General features: G+C 41.3%; 2 protein-coding genes across 3 annotated transcripts in view; one reads left to right on the top strand and one right to left on the bottom strand.

Annotated features, from left to right (window-relative positions):
• The window catches only part of cadps2 (Ca++-dependent secretion activator 2), a 633,342-nt gene that overhangs the window by 529,336 nt on the left and 87,418 nt on the right, over window positions 1-16,588 (bottom strand). The gene's annotated exons all lie outside the window — the stretch shown is intronic.
• The window catches only part of LOC126407707 (metabotropic glutamate receptor 8-like), a 212,319-nt gene that overhangs the window by 190,811 nt on the left and 4,920 nt on the right, over window positions 1-16,588 (top strand). The window contains exon 12 of the mRNA XM_050072857.1: window positions 16,015-16,261. Coding sequence (XP_049928814.1) covers window positions 16,015-16,261 — 247 coding nt within the window. The remainder of the gene's footprint in view (window positions 1-16,014; window positions 16,262-16,588) is intronic.

Here is a 16,588-nt window from a genome sequence, read left to right as displayed (position 1 = left end):
AAGTTTCATGTCTCTACCACATACGGGGCATGAGATATGCCCATTCAAAGTTTGACATTTCAATCGGTTGCTATAGCGCCCCCCTTTGGCCAATTGATGTAATATTGCTTCATTGGCATCCTCCCATGACCCTCTACCACTGTGCCAAATTTCACATGGATTGACCAAGTCAGTGAGGAGAAAAACGTGGAACAGACACACACACACACACAGAGTTTTTGTCATTCTATAGTAAGACAATACTGTACAAGTAATTTGCAAGCAACACAATGAACCTCAGACCATGGCCCTATAAACACTGCAGGCACGCTGTTCGTCCATGCTTAGGACTGTTTATGAGGAGGTGTTTTAAACAGTAAGGTTTCAGTGAAAGTGAATGTGTTTGTGAAGCGCTGAGCATATGACTAAAGGAGTCTTGGGTTATCCTGCATGAGTCTTGTGAAAGGTTATAAATTAATGTTTTGAAATAGTTTTGCTGATTTAAAACAAGGTCCCCTGTGACTTCATTTCATCATGAATTTTCATGGTTTTGGGTTCTTTGTTCGACTTTGAGGTGTTCGAGAAAAACCAAGTCCACGTAACACGCAGTGAGAATTTGATGTACAAATGGTCCTTTTGTGCGTGAAGTATTCCTTAAAGTAAAACATCTGAGTGCTTCTTCCACCACTGGAGTACATGTCAGAATATGAACATGATTTTCTGTCCAGTGTTTAAACATCACTGTGTATAGTATAGCTGTTAGTCGACCTCTCAGACGGGGGCTGCAGACAGTTACCTACCTGATGTTAAAGTGTTGCATCTGCTGCCATCACGATGTTGGTTTTGGTTGTGGGGGCGTCGGCGAGGAGGCTGGTGATATGTAAATGTCCCCATTACTGATGTAAACCTCCTCTCCTCCTCTCTGTCACGTCGTGGGAGTGACTTAATTAAGGCCTCCATTAAAATGTCTTATTAAAACACTGCTCTGTAACAGAGCATTTACTGATCCCCGCTGCAGATCTTCATTTGTACTTGAAGTTTTCGGGAGGCTGTGCTGGCGGTAACCATGGGAGCCTCCTGTTGATGAAGATGACGGCAGAGGGTTTCTGTCTCTCTGTGCACTATAATTAACTCATCATGTACTCATCTGCTGATTTGTCAGACTCTCACCACATAGTTTATCAAGTTGAATGTCTATTTGTGGAGTGAGAAATTCAGTGTTTGCACTGCTCTGTTAAATATTCACTGTCTGGGCTAAAATTATCAGAGCTCACAGTGGAATTAATCTGTGATGGATTTAGATCAACAAACATCATTAACACGCTGAATGCTTTGGGTTTTTATTTGTCACAGTTACATACAGTACAGTCTTCACTCTGTGTGCTCCATCTCAAATTTACTCCGTCTTTGTTCTCACTATAAGAAAAAAAAGGTCTTTACATTTGGGCTCTATTTTTTAATAACATATCGGCACATTTCCAGAGGTACCGGGGATATTTTTAGGCAACGTCGATACAGTTCTGCTGTGTTTGTAGTGACAACACCTGTTTGTTTTTTTTAAGGCAATACTGGCACATTTCCAGCAGTGATTGTGGTGACAACAACAGGGCTTTTTTTTAAGGCATCAGCAAATTTTTTGTGCAATTTTGGCTGGTTTTTTTACACAATGCTGGCATATTTCCAGCACCATAACAACCAAACATATTTTGAGGCAACATCGACACATTTCCAGCTTGTTTATAGTGACAACAGCTATGGATCTTTTAAGGGAAAATCAGCATATTTCCAGCTGTATTTGTGGCAACAAGAAGCTGGTATTTTTAATGCAACATCAGCATATTTCCAGTGCAATTTGTGGCAACAACAGCAAAGTATTTTTTTAAGGCAACATCAGCACATTTCCAGCTGTGTTTGTGGTGACAACAACTATGGAATTTTTCAAGGGACGTCAGCTAATTTCCAGCGGTGGTTGTGGCGCCAAAAATGGGTATTTTTTAAGGTGACAACAGCACATTTCCAGCGATGTTTGTGGCGACAACAACCAGGGATATTTTAAGGCAATATTGACACATTTCCAGCAGTGTTGGTGGCTACAACAGGTGATTTTTTTTTTTAACACAACCTAAGCACATTTCCAGCTCTGTTTGTTGGAACAACAAGCTGGTATATTTTCTGCGACATCAGCACATTTCAAGTGCATTTTATGAGGTAACGTTGGCACATTTCCAGCAATGCTTGTGGCAACAACAACGAGGTATTTTTAAAGCGATGTTGGCGAGTTTTCAGCGGTGTTTATGGTGACAACAGCGGGGATTTTTTAAGGCAACATCAGCACATTTCCAGCTGTGTTTGTAGTGACAACAGCGGGGATTTTTAATGCAATGTCAGCACATTTCCAGTGCAGTTTGTGGCCAGAACAATCAGGGATTTTTTAAGGGGAAGTCAGCACATAATCAGCGGTGGTTGTGGCAACAAAATTTGAATATTTATTTCCAATTTTACTTCCAAACATGATCATAACATGATTGTTTTTTTAGATAACCAAGTGTTTTTGTGCTTAAATCTAACCACACATTAACAACATAACCACAACAACATAAAACATGACACATAATTGAAAATTGAAACATAAAGTAAAGTGTGAACTTATTTCCTGAATCTGAAATTTAAAAATGCAATCTGTAGTTTGCAGAAACATACAATGCAAACATTTATTCTTGCAACTGGGTTGTAAATACCACTCTAAACAAACTGCTGTGTGATAAGTAGAAGTCCTGCATTTAAAATCTTACCTGAGTAAAAATACAAGAGTATAGGTACAAAGGTAAACTTAAAGTACCAAAGGTAAAAGTACTTATGATACAGAATTGCCTGTTTCCGAAAACTATAGTATAAACTAGGTCATAATTATCAGTGCATTCATGTGTTTATCACTTTAATGATGCAGCTGGTAAAAGTGGAGCTCATATTAATTAGTTTATACAATAATGCAAAGCTGTAAAGTAACAAAAGTTTTCAAATACAAATATTTCCTTCAGACACGTGCAGATGAAGTATAAAGTAGTAAAAAATGTAAATACTAAATTACAAATACCTCGAAGTTGTACTTAAGTAAGGTACTTGAGTTCCACTGGTTTATTCAGACTTCAACCAAACTATGGCGGACCTGAATTGATCAGCAGAATCTGGAGCAGGACGCTCACTCACTGACGTTTACAGTAACAGCAGCAGCAGTCGTCTGTGTGCAGGCTGAGTGCCAGCTGCGCGCCGGCCACAACTGAGGCCAACAGATAGAGAAGCCACAGAATCACTAATAAGCACATCAGAGGGGCCGGGTTCCCTGAACGCAGCACCAGCTGCCCGGGGGGGGCGTTCACATGCACATTCACAGGTAGACGGAGAGAAGTCAGGGCCGCCGGGAGAGAGTCACGCTGCCTCCATACATAATGAACCAGGCTTTGATATTCAGCCGGAGGATCCCAGAGACGATTAACATGCAGCTTCCACCCACATCAGCTCCTCCCGGGAATCCAGCTCCCCTGACCTCAACTGATGAGCTACTTTATCATATTAATATGCTAACGGTGCTATTATTAGTGTTATTATCAGCGTCTACAACCACTTCACACTGCCAGGATTTATCTTGGAGAACAAAAATTGCACGAAAATGCGCTTCACTCTTCACTCTGATACGTGTCGGGTTATATCTCCAGAAATACGTTTTCAAGGAGTTATGATATTTCTGGATTGTCAGGTGGTTTTGAAATAAAGAGACACTTGATTTTTAAGGTTACAGTTTTATACTTTGCTGTGGACTGTACCTGTGTCACTATTACGACAAGACCTTCTTCTTTAAAATGATCACAGTGACAAAAGAGATGACTAAACTCCATCAGTGCATAAAATACATGTTAATATTCATGTAGCATTCGTCTCCTTTTACATAAATGTCGAAAGACGGGACGCCCTGCACACTTGAGTGGATTAAGGTCTGCACAGGTAGTCATTATTCATCCTGCAGTGCTGATTTGTCTGATCCTTCAGCCAGACATGTTCAGGACCCCCCTGGATTCCTCTTCACATCTCTCTTCATTGTTATCAGAGTGTCAGATGTGACGTGTGTCCCTCTGTACAGGAGCTAGAATGAGAATTTTCGACATAAATACCCAATCCTATAAGGCCCAGTCCCAACCCTTTCCCCTGACACTTAGCCCTTAGCCCTCTAACTGACACATCATAAGTTTTTATCCGTTTAAAAGAAATGAGCTTCCTGATGTGTCTCAAATGCACAAGCTGCTGTGAGACCTCAATGACTCCACAGGTCTCAACCAACGACTGTACAAAAAGACAGACGGCACGACAGCCAGGCCCCCAAGAAGCGCCCCGGACTGTGAAGCCAATTTTACATAGTGGCCAAACAGTGTAACTACAACTTTCGAATGTTAATTTTTTTAGATAAGTTTGGTTTTAATTAGTAATTTGATGCTATAAAGAAGGAGGCGCGACGCCATGATTGACAGCTATGTGTGCCAATGGGTGTGCTTGCCATCAACAGTGCTGCCCACGATTGGCGGGTGGATGAGTGTAAACTCTACACAGCGGAAATTGCTACTGCACAGACACTGGCTCCAAATGACGTCACCAGCACAATGTGGCAGCGGCCGTATCTGGGATATTTTGGCTTCATTTTTGTATAGTGGGAGGAAGTGGAGATGTGTCGTCCATCTNCCAAATGACGTCACCAGCACAATGTGGCAGCGGCCGTATCTGGGATATTTTGGCTTCATTTTTGTATAGTGGGAGGAAGTGGAGATGTGTCGTGCATCTTTACATTGGGGGGGGGGGGGGGGGGGGGGGGTGAACAGTATAAAACTTGTTGTTGACGCTTCACAAATCTATTCTGCTCCTCCTTAAATAAAAAAAAGCAGTGTGTGAGCAGCGATTAGCTTCACTCTGCTGCTTATCTTTCTCATGACTCCTCACACTTGTGGCGAGCAAATCAATGCCAACCACAGTGTTATTGCCTGCCATCCATAGCTGTCGTTTAACTGGTGTTTTTTATTTTGTGTGAGGGGGAAAGGTCGCTCTGGGCCAAATGAAGAGAACATATCACCAGTTTACAGCAGAGAGAGAAAGAGAGGGGCTGAATCCTAATGTCTCCAAAAACTGAAACATCTGCAGTCCAATATTTAACAGGAAACAAACACCAGACATCCTCATACAGTGAATACATGTCTTATTTTTATGTAGCTCTCTGGGGTAAGCTCTGCCAGGGTTGGGGGTTGAGATGGTTACTGTATTTAAAAATTTACTCATCATCATAACTGTAAATAAGAAATTGTGAATCATTTGGAATAATTAGAGCTTTTTTTTTTTTTACATAAAAGTAACCGCTTTTCTTTATTTTATTTTTTTTTGTGCAAATACATACTGTATAATAGGCTTGTGCCAGCTGGCGATCAGATCATATATCGACCATGGAAGGGATAATGGACAGTTGTTTTTTCTAAGCTGATATTTAGATGATTTTAACGAATGTACTATCAGGTGTTAAAGGTCCAGTGTGGAGGATTTAGGGGGATAAATTGGCAGAAATTACATATAATATATGAAGTGTGTTTTCTTTCGTGTAAAATCACCTGAAAATATAAATTGTTGTGTTTTCGTTTTCTTAGAATGAGCCGTTTATATCTACAAAGGGAGCAGTACCTCATTCACAGAGATCCCCATGTTGCACCACCATGTTTCTACAGAAGCCCAGAACAGACAAACCAGATACTAGCTCTAGATAGGGACATTTGCACACATTAGCAAGTGCCATCCCCAACATGCCAAACAGTATTGGGGAGACACTGATTTGTACCATGAAACTGCTTTTTTCAGTGTTTTACTGGCTTGAATCACCAGGTTTGTGTGTTTTGGAGAGGAAAGGATGTCTGTGGATAATTTGGCCTCCAGTAAAATCCTCCAGAACGACGACCACTGAGGGAATTCTAACCAGGAGGATTTTGGGTTGGTTTTGTTTGCAACCTACTGTATAATCCTAGATGCCACCAAATACCCCTAAATCTCACACACACTTTTCCTTTTAATGTTATTAAAATAATCTTTAGAAGGTGCGCCCTAATGTGTAGAGAAGTTCCTGGTGGAGCAGCATGCATACCTGGTGATCCCCGTCAGCACGAGTGAATTTTAAACCCTTAATGAACCTTCTGTGTTTGGTCAAATGCAGTGAAATTTTTTATTTGACAAATTATGTACATGGCAGATGCACACTTAATTATAGCTGCTGTGCAGCAATGTGTCGGGTCCGGGCATTTTTAGGCAATTCTGAGCAACAAGCAGAAGAATTGGAAGACATTTAGGAATTTAGCAACACAATCTGCCTTTTGCATCAGCTGAGGCTTGAACTCACAACCTCTGAGACTAAGAATCAATTTCTATCTCACTGAGCTAATTAGTCAGTGACAATTCATGTGTAGCTTCACAAATTGACTAAGCCAGACGTGCAGGTTTAGCAGCCGTCCATGCATGGAAAAGCAGATTTCAAACCACTGTAAAAAATTCAGTTATCGAAACAAAAATCTGAAAATACACATATTGCATCTAGACAGCATGGAGATGTTGGTAATTTGTTTGTAACAATGATTGATTTGCTCCATAAGTGAAAAACTGATGTTTAAAATTGCCATTTTTACATTGACTCCAATTGTTCACATTAGAGCAAAATTCAAAATGCTGTCAAAAATTCAGTTTTTGAGATAAAATTCTGAAATTTGCCACACATCATCTACCATGACTCTAGAATTTTGTCATTTTTTTCATGAACATTGAAGATTTATTTAGCAAGAATTTGCATGTATATGTTTACAGTACCGTTTACAGTCAAACATTTTGATGCACTGTAGGCTCAATTTTTGATAAATCAAAAATCTGAGAAACATAGTTTTTGTAGGACAGTCTGAAGATGCTCTGTAGCAAGTTTGGTGTCAATTGAGCAAAAATTGTGGGAGGAGATAGGTTTAAGAAGTTTTACAGTTTTTGAAAAAAACAGAGTGATGAACTTCATAATTTTTAATAGGTTTAAATGTACAAAAGTTTCTTCAGTATTGGGGCTACAGTTTGATGAAAGTTGTGAAGTTGTAGCACGTATGGTTGATTTGTTATGAATTTTCAAAGTTTTGAACTTTAGACGCTTGCTGTAGCGCCACCATCAGGACTATTGGCTTGAGTTTACAGCTGAGGATATCTGGCATGAGACTGGACCTTTGTGCAAAGTTTGGTGAGTTTTCACCCATGGGAAGTATGATTTCCTCAGAAGAAGAAAGAAGAAAGAAGAAGAATACCTAGGATAACAATAGTGTCCTGGCAGCTTAGCTGCCCGGACCCTAATTAAGGTCACAGACAATCTCTGCAGTTATTATAATTTACCAGGTAATACCAGTCCCGTGTGAATAGGGCTTCAGTCATCCATGCTGGCATTTTACTGGCGTGCTGTGACATAACTAACCACAGCCCCCCGGTGATCGCATCTCCAATCAGCGATCTTGAGTAATCACGACTGGACAATATGGAAATAAAATCGATCACCCCACCCCACTGTACAACACAAATAAGACATGACACAACAACAAGAATGCAGAGACAAAAATGACAAAAAAAATCTAGCGTTAGTAGTGCAAGAGCATATTGAAATTAAAAGGTAGAATGAATCAAAATGAAAACCGACTACAAGATCTAAAAATAAATTTCAGAATAAAGAGAAAGGAAGAAATATATCAGCTCTGACTTCGATTCATGTGTAACTCAGAGATGTTGGGAGATATCAGAGAAGAGAGCGGATACTGCTGTCAAAAGTACCACAATGGCCAAATGGCACATTAGTAATCCTGACCAGCCTCTTCCAGGAATACTTCAGGTCGTTACTTCAGACTATTCAGTCTTTTTATAACCCGAGTAAAAAGTCAAGAGCTTGATCCAAGGATGGAGGTTGTCAAATGCTGAACAGGTTGTAAAACCCCTTGACACAAATTTGTGATTTGTGTTATTGGACTGTATAAATAAACCTGTCTTCTTCAGTAGGCCTTGGGCTCAGTCAGGGTTGTACTGACTGTGGTTTGACTGGTTCAGTTTGTAGTTTGCATTGAGGAGGGTGTCTAAATGGCGGGGCAGTTTGGATTAAAGCAGTACTACAGCCCCCAGATGACCTCATGTATATCAGTTACTCACCCCAGGTTATGTTGAGATCAAGAAAACTTTTTCTTGCGTGCCTCCAGCGAACGAAGAATCAAAAAACCTAAAAGTGATCACATTTCATTTTTTGTGTTGGCCACACCCTAACCTTTATCAACCAGGTACTTTGTTACTTTTACTTGAATCATTTTTATTAGATTAATTGTACTTTTATCTGAGTATGAATTTCAGTACTTTACCCACCACTGTAGCTTTCATTATTCCTCCACAGCTGGAGGCATTACTGTTTTCGGGTTGTCTGTCTATACGTACGTCTCATCCTTATGAACGCGATAGCTCAAGAAGACCTCGAGGGAATAACTCCAAAGTCGGCACAAATGTCCACTTGGACTGATGAATTGATTAGATTTTGCTTATTAAGGGTCAAAGGTCAAAGTCACTGTGATCTTGCATCTGTCTCATTCTTGTGGAGGCAATATCTCATAATGCCTTGAGGGAAGTTATTCAAATTTGGCACAAACGTTCACTTGGACTGAAGAATTAGCTGATTAGAATTTTGTGGTCCAAAGTCAAAGGTCAAGGTCAGTGTGACCTCACAAATATACATTTTTGGTCATAGCTCAAGGATTCCTAGACTAATTATGCCAACATATCACACTAATGTCTAACAGGTTAAAATAATGAAGTGATGACATTAAAGGGATAGTGCACCCAAAAATGAAAATTCAGCCATTATCTACTCACCCATATGCCGATGGAGGCCCTGGTGAAGTTTTAGAGTCCTCACATCCCTTGCGGAGATCGGAGGAGGGAGCGGCTAGCACACCTAATGGCAGACGGCGCCCCAGACTAATGTCCAAGAACACAAAATTGAATCCACAAAATATCTCCAACATGCTCATCCGTAGTGATCCAAGTGTGCTGCAGAACGCGGAGCACAGAGAAGCAGTCAGAGCTACAGGCTACAGTGAGGCTAACAACAGAGTTCATATGATGTTTTTCCAAACAACTTTTTATGTCGGGGCTGCAGCACACTTGGATCACTACAGATGAGCATGTTGGAGATATTTTGTGGATTCAATTTTGTGTTCTTGGACGTTAGTCTGGGGCGCCGTCAGCCATTAAGTGTGCTAGCCGCTCCCCCCGCCGATCTGCGCAAGGGATGTGAGGACTCTAAAACTTCACCAGGGCCTGGGGCATCGGTAGCTTAGTGGATAGTGCCGGCGCCCCATGTATAGAGGTGATGCCTCGCTGCAGCGGTCGCGAGTTTGACTCCAGCTTGCAACCTTTTGCTGCATGTCAACCCCCCACTCTCTCTGTCTCCCCATTTCACACTGTCCTGTATATTAAAGGCAAAAAGCCCAAAAAAATAATCTTTAAAAAAAATAAATAAATAAATAAAACTTCACCAGGGCCTCCATCAGCATATGGGTGAGTAGATAATGGCTGAATTTTCATTTTTGGGTCCACTATCCCTTTAATATCCAGAAGGTCAAAGGTCACCTTTCCTGTGACATCATAATGTTCTGCATAAAACACTTTTCTGGCCATTATTTACCGTCATATCTCAGGAATAGAAGGCGAGAGATACTGAACTGGTGACTTTAATCTTGGGTGCTGATTGTATAGATCTTCTGTGTGTGAAGCATCCATGTTTTCATTGACATGGATGTAAACTATAAGAGAAACTTGACTGGTGCGCGGAGGCATACAACCACGGAGTGGTAATTCTAGTTTTTTCGCGGGAGAAAGTACCACTACTCTCCTTTACACTCATTCCTGGGCTGAAATGACCATGCCGAGAGGCTGGGATGCAGAGGACCCGAAAACACTGACCAATCAGAGCAGACTGGGCTTTTTGAGCGGAAGGGCTTGAAAGAGACAGCCACTAAAACAGAGAATCTCAGACAGAGGGTGAATACAGGTGCTCCAGCACAGACAGTATGAGGAAAATAAAACCATCAAACTATGTAAACATGTTCAAGTAGAAAGTGGGGATACAAAAAAGAGCCTGAAAAAGAGGATAATAGGTCCCTTTCACCTGACTGTAACCAAAATAACTCTGACCTGACAGATACACTCAGAGTCTTTGATGTATCGTTCAAAGGAGCCCCCGAAAGCCTAAAATGTCCCCGTTCTGAAATTCAACCCGGACCACAGTTGAGTCTGAAATGATCATTAGTGAGAGCTGGGAGGACATTAAGGATTTTGGGGAGCTGTGGCAGGATGAAATTCTAATTACAGAATGTTTTTCCCAGAGTGTTTATCTCTCTACAAACAGTACACAGTACTATCTAGTAGCAGCACTTCCAGCTTGGTCATGCAATACAATTAACGCAACTGGAAATGTCTGTGAGTGGGAAGCCAGTGAGGGATCACGTAATTATTGCGAGACAAAAAACAAACAAAAAATCAAACTGCACTGAGAGATTTCCGTTAATATTACGGAGACACAGTTGAATAGAGAAATGTCCGACTAATACTGTGCTTTGTTCTCTTACAAATGTCATTTCTCTTTTTCTAAAGAACTCGATGACACTAATTTCTGCAATTTAAGACACTTCAGTTTCAGTCCAACAATTAACAGACGAGTGACATTAAAACTGCAGGAACATCCAGATTCTTTGCCGTTATGTAATTGGATCAGCCTGTACTGGAGACTTACTGAAGTACGGCATGTTCTGGAGTTGGATTTCATAGATGCCAACACAGACTGTGGAAATCATCTCCAAAGTTATTCCTGCTCAAAGGACAGTATATACTTTTGTTTTAGAGAAAGACAAATGTAAGACCATGAATACATTACGGGGACAAAGCAGACAGTCAGTGCTCATCCATAATCCCACAGATCCTGAGCTGCAGCCAGTCTTTGTTGGGTTATCAGTTGATTTCTATCTTCCAAACTGACAGAAAATGAGTTAATTATACCAAATATTCCTGTGTTGTATGATCCTGTCTGGTCCGTCCACCTGGTCTCTTCAATCCTGCAGAGCGCTGACATTCACTTTAAAGATCTGCTGCTCCAGTTTCTCTCAGGCCTCAGCTGCCCTCAGATCAGACTCTCGCAGCCCCGAGCTTTAAACCAGTTCTGCTTTGATCGGAGAGGAAGGTGGCGTCCAGGTAACTGAGACAGAGAGCCGTACAGTCACAGGATTCAGCCTCAATTAACCTCTCGAAACCTTTATAAACTTCCACTTTAAGGAGATTTAAAGTTTGATGATTCCAAGACTTTTTTAACCTCTGCACCATTTTCATCAGAGGGAAAAGTTTTTAGATGTTGTGTGCATCATTTCAGACACATGTTCCCCCAAAATAAAAAATAATGTAGGAACTGAAGAACTTTAAAGAAACATGCATTTTTGTCCCACTTCCCAAAGGTGAAGTTTGGAGCTACAACGATAATGCAAGTTATACTACATATGCAGTCTTTACTGAACTACACATACTGCATACTTATTGTAATATTCTCTGTGCAGTTTGTGCCCAAAAACGTGTCTCACACACTGGAAACTGCTGGTGACACCAGAGAAAAGACTTAGTGATCAACAAGCTTCCACCTAGGAAATATTACAGCTGCTAAACAAACATGTTTAGCAACATAAGCACAAAGTACACACCCCATACTAGATGAATGGTTTTTAATTGGTAATGGTAATTGGCCCGTCAGATCTCAAGTTGCTGTCCAAAGTGACGGGGATCCTTTCACATCTCTCAGAGCAAACAGAACGTAAGCTCAAAGATTTGTCTTGTTCCCAGGCAGCTTTAGGCGCGTTAACATTCACCTGGTTTAATGTGCATATGTGGAAACATCAAAGATTTGGGGGAAAGAAAATCCTGAAATATTGCAAAACAGTTCTTATGCTTGGGGAAGGTGGGAAGGATGGTTTTTGGCTATAACTCAAGAATTCCTACACTAACTACGACAACATTTTACACAAATGTCTGACAGGATGAAATAATGAAGTGGTGACATTTTGTATTCAGAAGGTCAAAGGTCAACTTCACTGTGACGTTATAATGTTCTACAAAAACACCTCTGCGGCCATTATCAAAAATCATATCTCAGGAACAGAAGGGGAGACATTTGGTCAGATACTGAATTGGTGACTCTAATCTCAAACTGTGCTGATTGTATAGATCTTCTGTGTGTGAAGCATCCATGTTTTCACTGACATGGATGAGAGGAACTTGATTCGTAGAGGCGTACAGCTGCAGGTGGTAGCTAGTTTTGCTTTTGCTGTCCAGACTTTGTAAGATCAATGTGTTTATGCCAAAAAACGGATTTGGTCTGGCAGTCTGAACAAGGCCTAAGCGTGACTCTGAGACCGAGTGGCTGTCTTGCACTTTCTCACCTCCCTCCCCGGCTCTTCATCAGCGTCCTCTGACCTTCACGCCGATCGCACCGTTTGGTTTGGTGGTAACAGCTTGTGTTGGAGAAGCCACATAAATCACTTCGGAGCATGTTTTTTCTCTCAGGCCCACAAATGAGTTTATGCTTCGCTGTCTGTCATACATTTTCATAATGATTCCTCGACGCATCGCTGGAATCACCACCGCAGTTTCGGGCCCTTGGGGAGGGGGGAAACTCGCCATCTGTCGCCGTGTTTTCCTCTTCCTTCCTCTTCCTGCCTCTCCTTCCTGGTGGCTGAGCGGAGCCCCACCGAGGATTCCCCCGCTGTCAGTCTGACACTCAGTCATGGGGGCCATTAACCCGGGCCTCGACTTTACGTGAGCCGGTTGCCATGGCGACTCGGGTGGTCTCTGAGCAGTGGTGGCGGCGGTGTTGTGTGTCGGGAGCATGTGCACAGGTGTGTCGTAACAGATGGTGGAGAGGGCGGGGAGAGGAAACAGAGGTTTGTGCTGCCTGGTTGAGCTCTCCGCATGGATATGTGTGTGTGTGTGTGTGTGTGTGTGTGTGTTTGTGTGAGCGCACATGTGCGTGTGTGTAAGTGAGTCGATGATCCCTCCCACCGCAGCCAGACATTTGGTTTTTTACCCCAAAACGAGCTTCATCAGCATCAACAGTGGTGATGAGCGAGAATACAAACAACACTTAAATGTTTCACAGCTGAGAGAACACAGATGCTCTCTGCGTAACTCCGCCCGTTACCAACAATGTCTACATGGATGCAGCTGCGTCTCATTTGGATGTTTTTATTGATTATTGATATGAAATTAATATCGACTGCTGCATTTTATTAGTTATTTACTTCGTACATAGCTAACATAAGAGGAGATGTGTTTTTGTGAAAACTTTTTTTGCAGATTACCTTCTTAGGTTTATTGAGAGAATTACACTATTCAATTATTAATAAATACACACACTGTTTATAAATATTATATCATATTCCTTAAAGGGACAGTTCACCCTAAATAAAAAATACATATTCTTCCTCTTACCTGTAGTGCTGTTTATCAACCTAGATTGTTGGTACACCACGAATCAACTTTTTTTTTTCCAACAAACACACGTGGTTGGGTTTAGGAAAAACGAACAGGGTTTGGCTTTAAAATCTTGTGGGACACAAACACCGCTCTCTCGAGTGAAAGTCGGTGTTTGTTGGACCCATCCACCCCCACTCTCACCTCCTCAGTTGGACTTTCCCCACCTTAACTTTTGTTCTTGTCCCCCCGCGTGTCCTCCTGACACCGTCCAGCGCCGTTACACCATAATGGCAACTGGCCGCATATCATGCCGACATTAAAGGATGCCTTTTTTCGTTGGTTTCTGACACAGCAAGTCACTGCTCAAGCGCTGGATTTTGACGACTTCGGAGTGAGACCGGGCTCACGGTGGATGTATCCAGACCTTTACTTAAGTAAAAGTAGTAATACCACAGTGTAGAAATACTCTGAGCTTTGGCTGTGGCTCAGAGGTAGAGCGGGTCGTCCACCAATCGAAAGATCAGCGGTTTGAAGAAGTAAAAATTACAATATTTACTTCCAAGATGTGGAGAAGAAGTATGACGTAGTAGAAAATGAAGATAAACAAGGACAAGTACCTCAAAATTGAACTGAATATAATTTTTTAACCGTTTTAAGAAGCTCAGATGTTGTGATGGTGTGTTCTGTGAGTTCATAGCGGTTCAGGTTCAGAGTACGACTGTGTATCAGGTCTCTAACTGCCTCTTTCTGCCTGTAACGACCCATCGTTACACTGAGAGCCCTTCACAGCACACTGCAGACAACAACACAGAGAATCAATAGTCTCGCACTGGCTCATAAACGCAGCACGGAGCCTAACGATGCGTTCAGGGTCATCTGTCACAGTGAGATGAGGAGAGAGAGTTCTGGTGTTTCTCTGCTCTGTTGTTGATCCCCATTTAAAAGACAGAGATTCTGAGGAGTTAATGATGGTCCAGCTGCTCACATGATGGAGCTCCAACAGTTTAACAGTCCACCACAGCTCACAGTTAACAGGGCGAGAGGAGCGGGACGGCGTGAGCCCTCTTTGTTCAGTGTCACTGTTGGAATGGTTTAAAAGCTTATAATGCAGGAGAATTTATTTTCCAGTGTTTTGGATTCTGCTTTGTGTGGATTGTTTTATTCATCTCAGCTGCAGATCTGTGAAGCTATGGAGGCCGATTAGTGCCAGTGTGCTGAGAAAAGATTCTGTAAGTCTTTATAATTAGACTTGCACCGATAAATCGTCAGTGCTCAAAAAATTGTAATTGTCTTTATCAAAATAGTGAAAAGCTTTCTCAAAATCGTGACTTGTTACCTCAAAATAATGAGGTCATATTTCTAAAAATGTACCTAGTGTTTCAAAATAATGAGTGCGTATCTAAAAATAATGAGTTAATGTCTCAAAATTTTGACTAAGTATTTCAAAATAATGAAGCTTTCTCAAAATAATGACTTCATAACGTAGTAATAATTTGTATTATTTTGAGATATTAAGCAATTTCTTAAAGTTTCATTATTTGAATTAGTTTTTCATCATTGTGATTTACAGGGATTTTTTTTACACTGGCAGAAATGGGCTTCCATACAGACCTTTATTTGAATAGAGGCTTACTTATGGGAGATTGGCTTTTTATTTCTAATGTTCACTGTGAGGAGTCTGCACTTCCTTCATGTTTACCTCTTATAATTACCAGATACATTTTGTACAATGTAATTTCATTTTTCTACAGTCATGTCATATTTACCACTCCTTCTGTCACTAGAGCAGTTTATAATCAGTCATTATTTCTACTGACTTCTACTTTGTTATTTTTGTGATCAATGTTCAGCTACTTTCAAATAAACTAAGAACTTCCTGCAGATGTTTCACTGTTAACGTCTCGGAGTGGCTCAAAAGACATAATCTTCCCCCTTTCTGATTGTGTTTTTTGTGTAAAAAATCTGCAGGAAATGTTAAGTTTTGTTTGCAGCAGATCTAGAAAAACAGCAAAATGACAACTGCAGCTCAGCATCCACCACTTTGACTTTCCCACCAGTCATCTGGAGAGACAAAGCTCTAAGTGATGGCTGGTTTTGTGCCAAACTTTCTGCCCGAGGAGATGAAATTATCAGCCGCAAACACGAGTCACTAGATTGATTCCAGTAAATGAACCGAACAGAGTCGACCATCTGTTGGTTTAATGAAAACTTATGGAATAATTCCTGCTGAGTTCAGACCATCATTTAGACAATATTATGTTCAGATCATCGGGTTTATCTGCATGTGGTGAAGTGAAAAGTTGATCAACACTGTCAGCTGAAATCCTTTTTTTCACATCACAGTAAACAGGAAGTAAACAGTTAGTTTCTCAGGTTTATGGTCATGACTGTTAAACTGGGGTCTTTCTGAATCACACCTCCCTGTCAGTAACGTTCCCCGCTCTGTTTCCTCCTCAGATGTACATCCAGACGGCCACACTGACCGTTTCCCTGAGCCTCAGCGCCTCTGTCTCTCTGGGCATGCTCTACATGCCAAAGGTCTACATCATCATCTTCCACCCCGAGCAGAATGTCCCCAAACGCAAGCGCAGCTTCAAGGCCATCGTCACTGCTGCCACAATGACCAGCAAGCTGTCCCAGCTGGCGGCCGAGCGGCCCAACGGCGAGGTGAAGACGGAGCTATGCGAGGGCGTGGAGGCCAGTGGTGAGTGGGCACAGGGGCTTGTTTATATGGTCCAACCCTTTTTGCATTGAAACCTGGCATGATGGTTTAATGCTTTTGCATTGGTGCCGATTTGAACAATAAACTGATCAATATAGGATTAAACATAACAGTGTTATTATAATAAATCTTTATTAGTATACAAGTTTTCTCGACATAAGCCACCATTCAAAAGTTTCAAATCAGCTCTTATGTTGACATTTTTCTTCTTTCCTTCAGTGTCTTTTTTAACAGAGATAAAAACGGCAGAATTCAGGCACTAAATGTATTATATTTACATCTGAAATAGTTCTTGCTCAAAAAGAAAAA

The sequence above is a fragment of the Epinephelus moara genome, chromosome 20 (genome assembly GCF_006386435.1).
Source record: "Epinephelus moara isolate mb chromosome 20, YSFRI_EMoa_1.0, whole genome shotgun sequence".
In the NCBI taxonomy this organism is placed as follows: Eukaryota; Metazoa; Chordata; class Actinopteri; order Perciformes; family Serranidae; genus Epinephelus; species Epinephelus moara.
The sequence above is the reverse complement of the archived record's forward strand: the minus strand, read 5'-3'. Positions and strand labels throughout refer to the sequence as shown.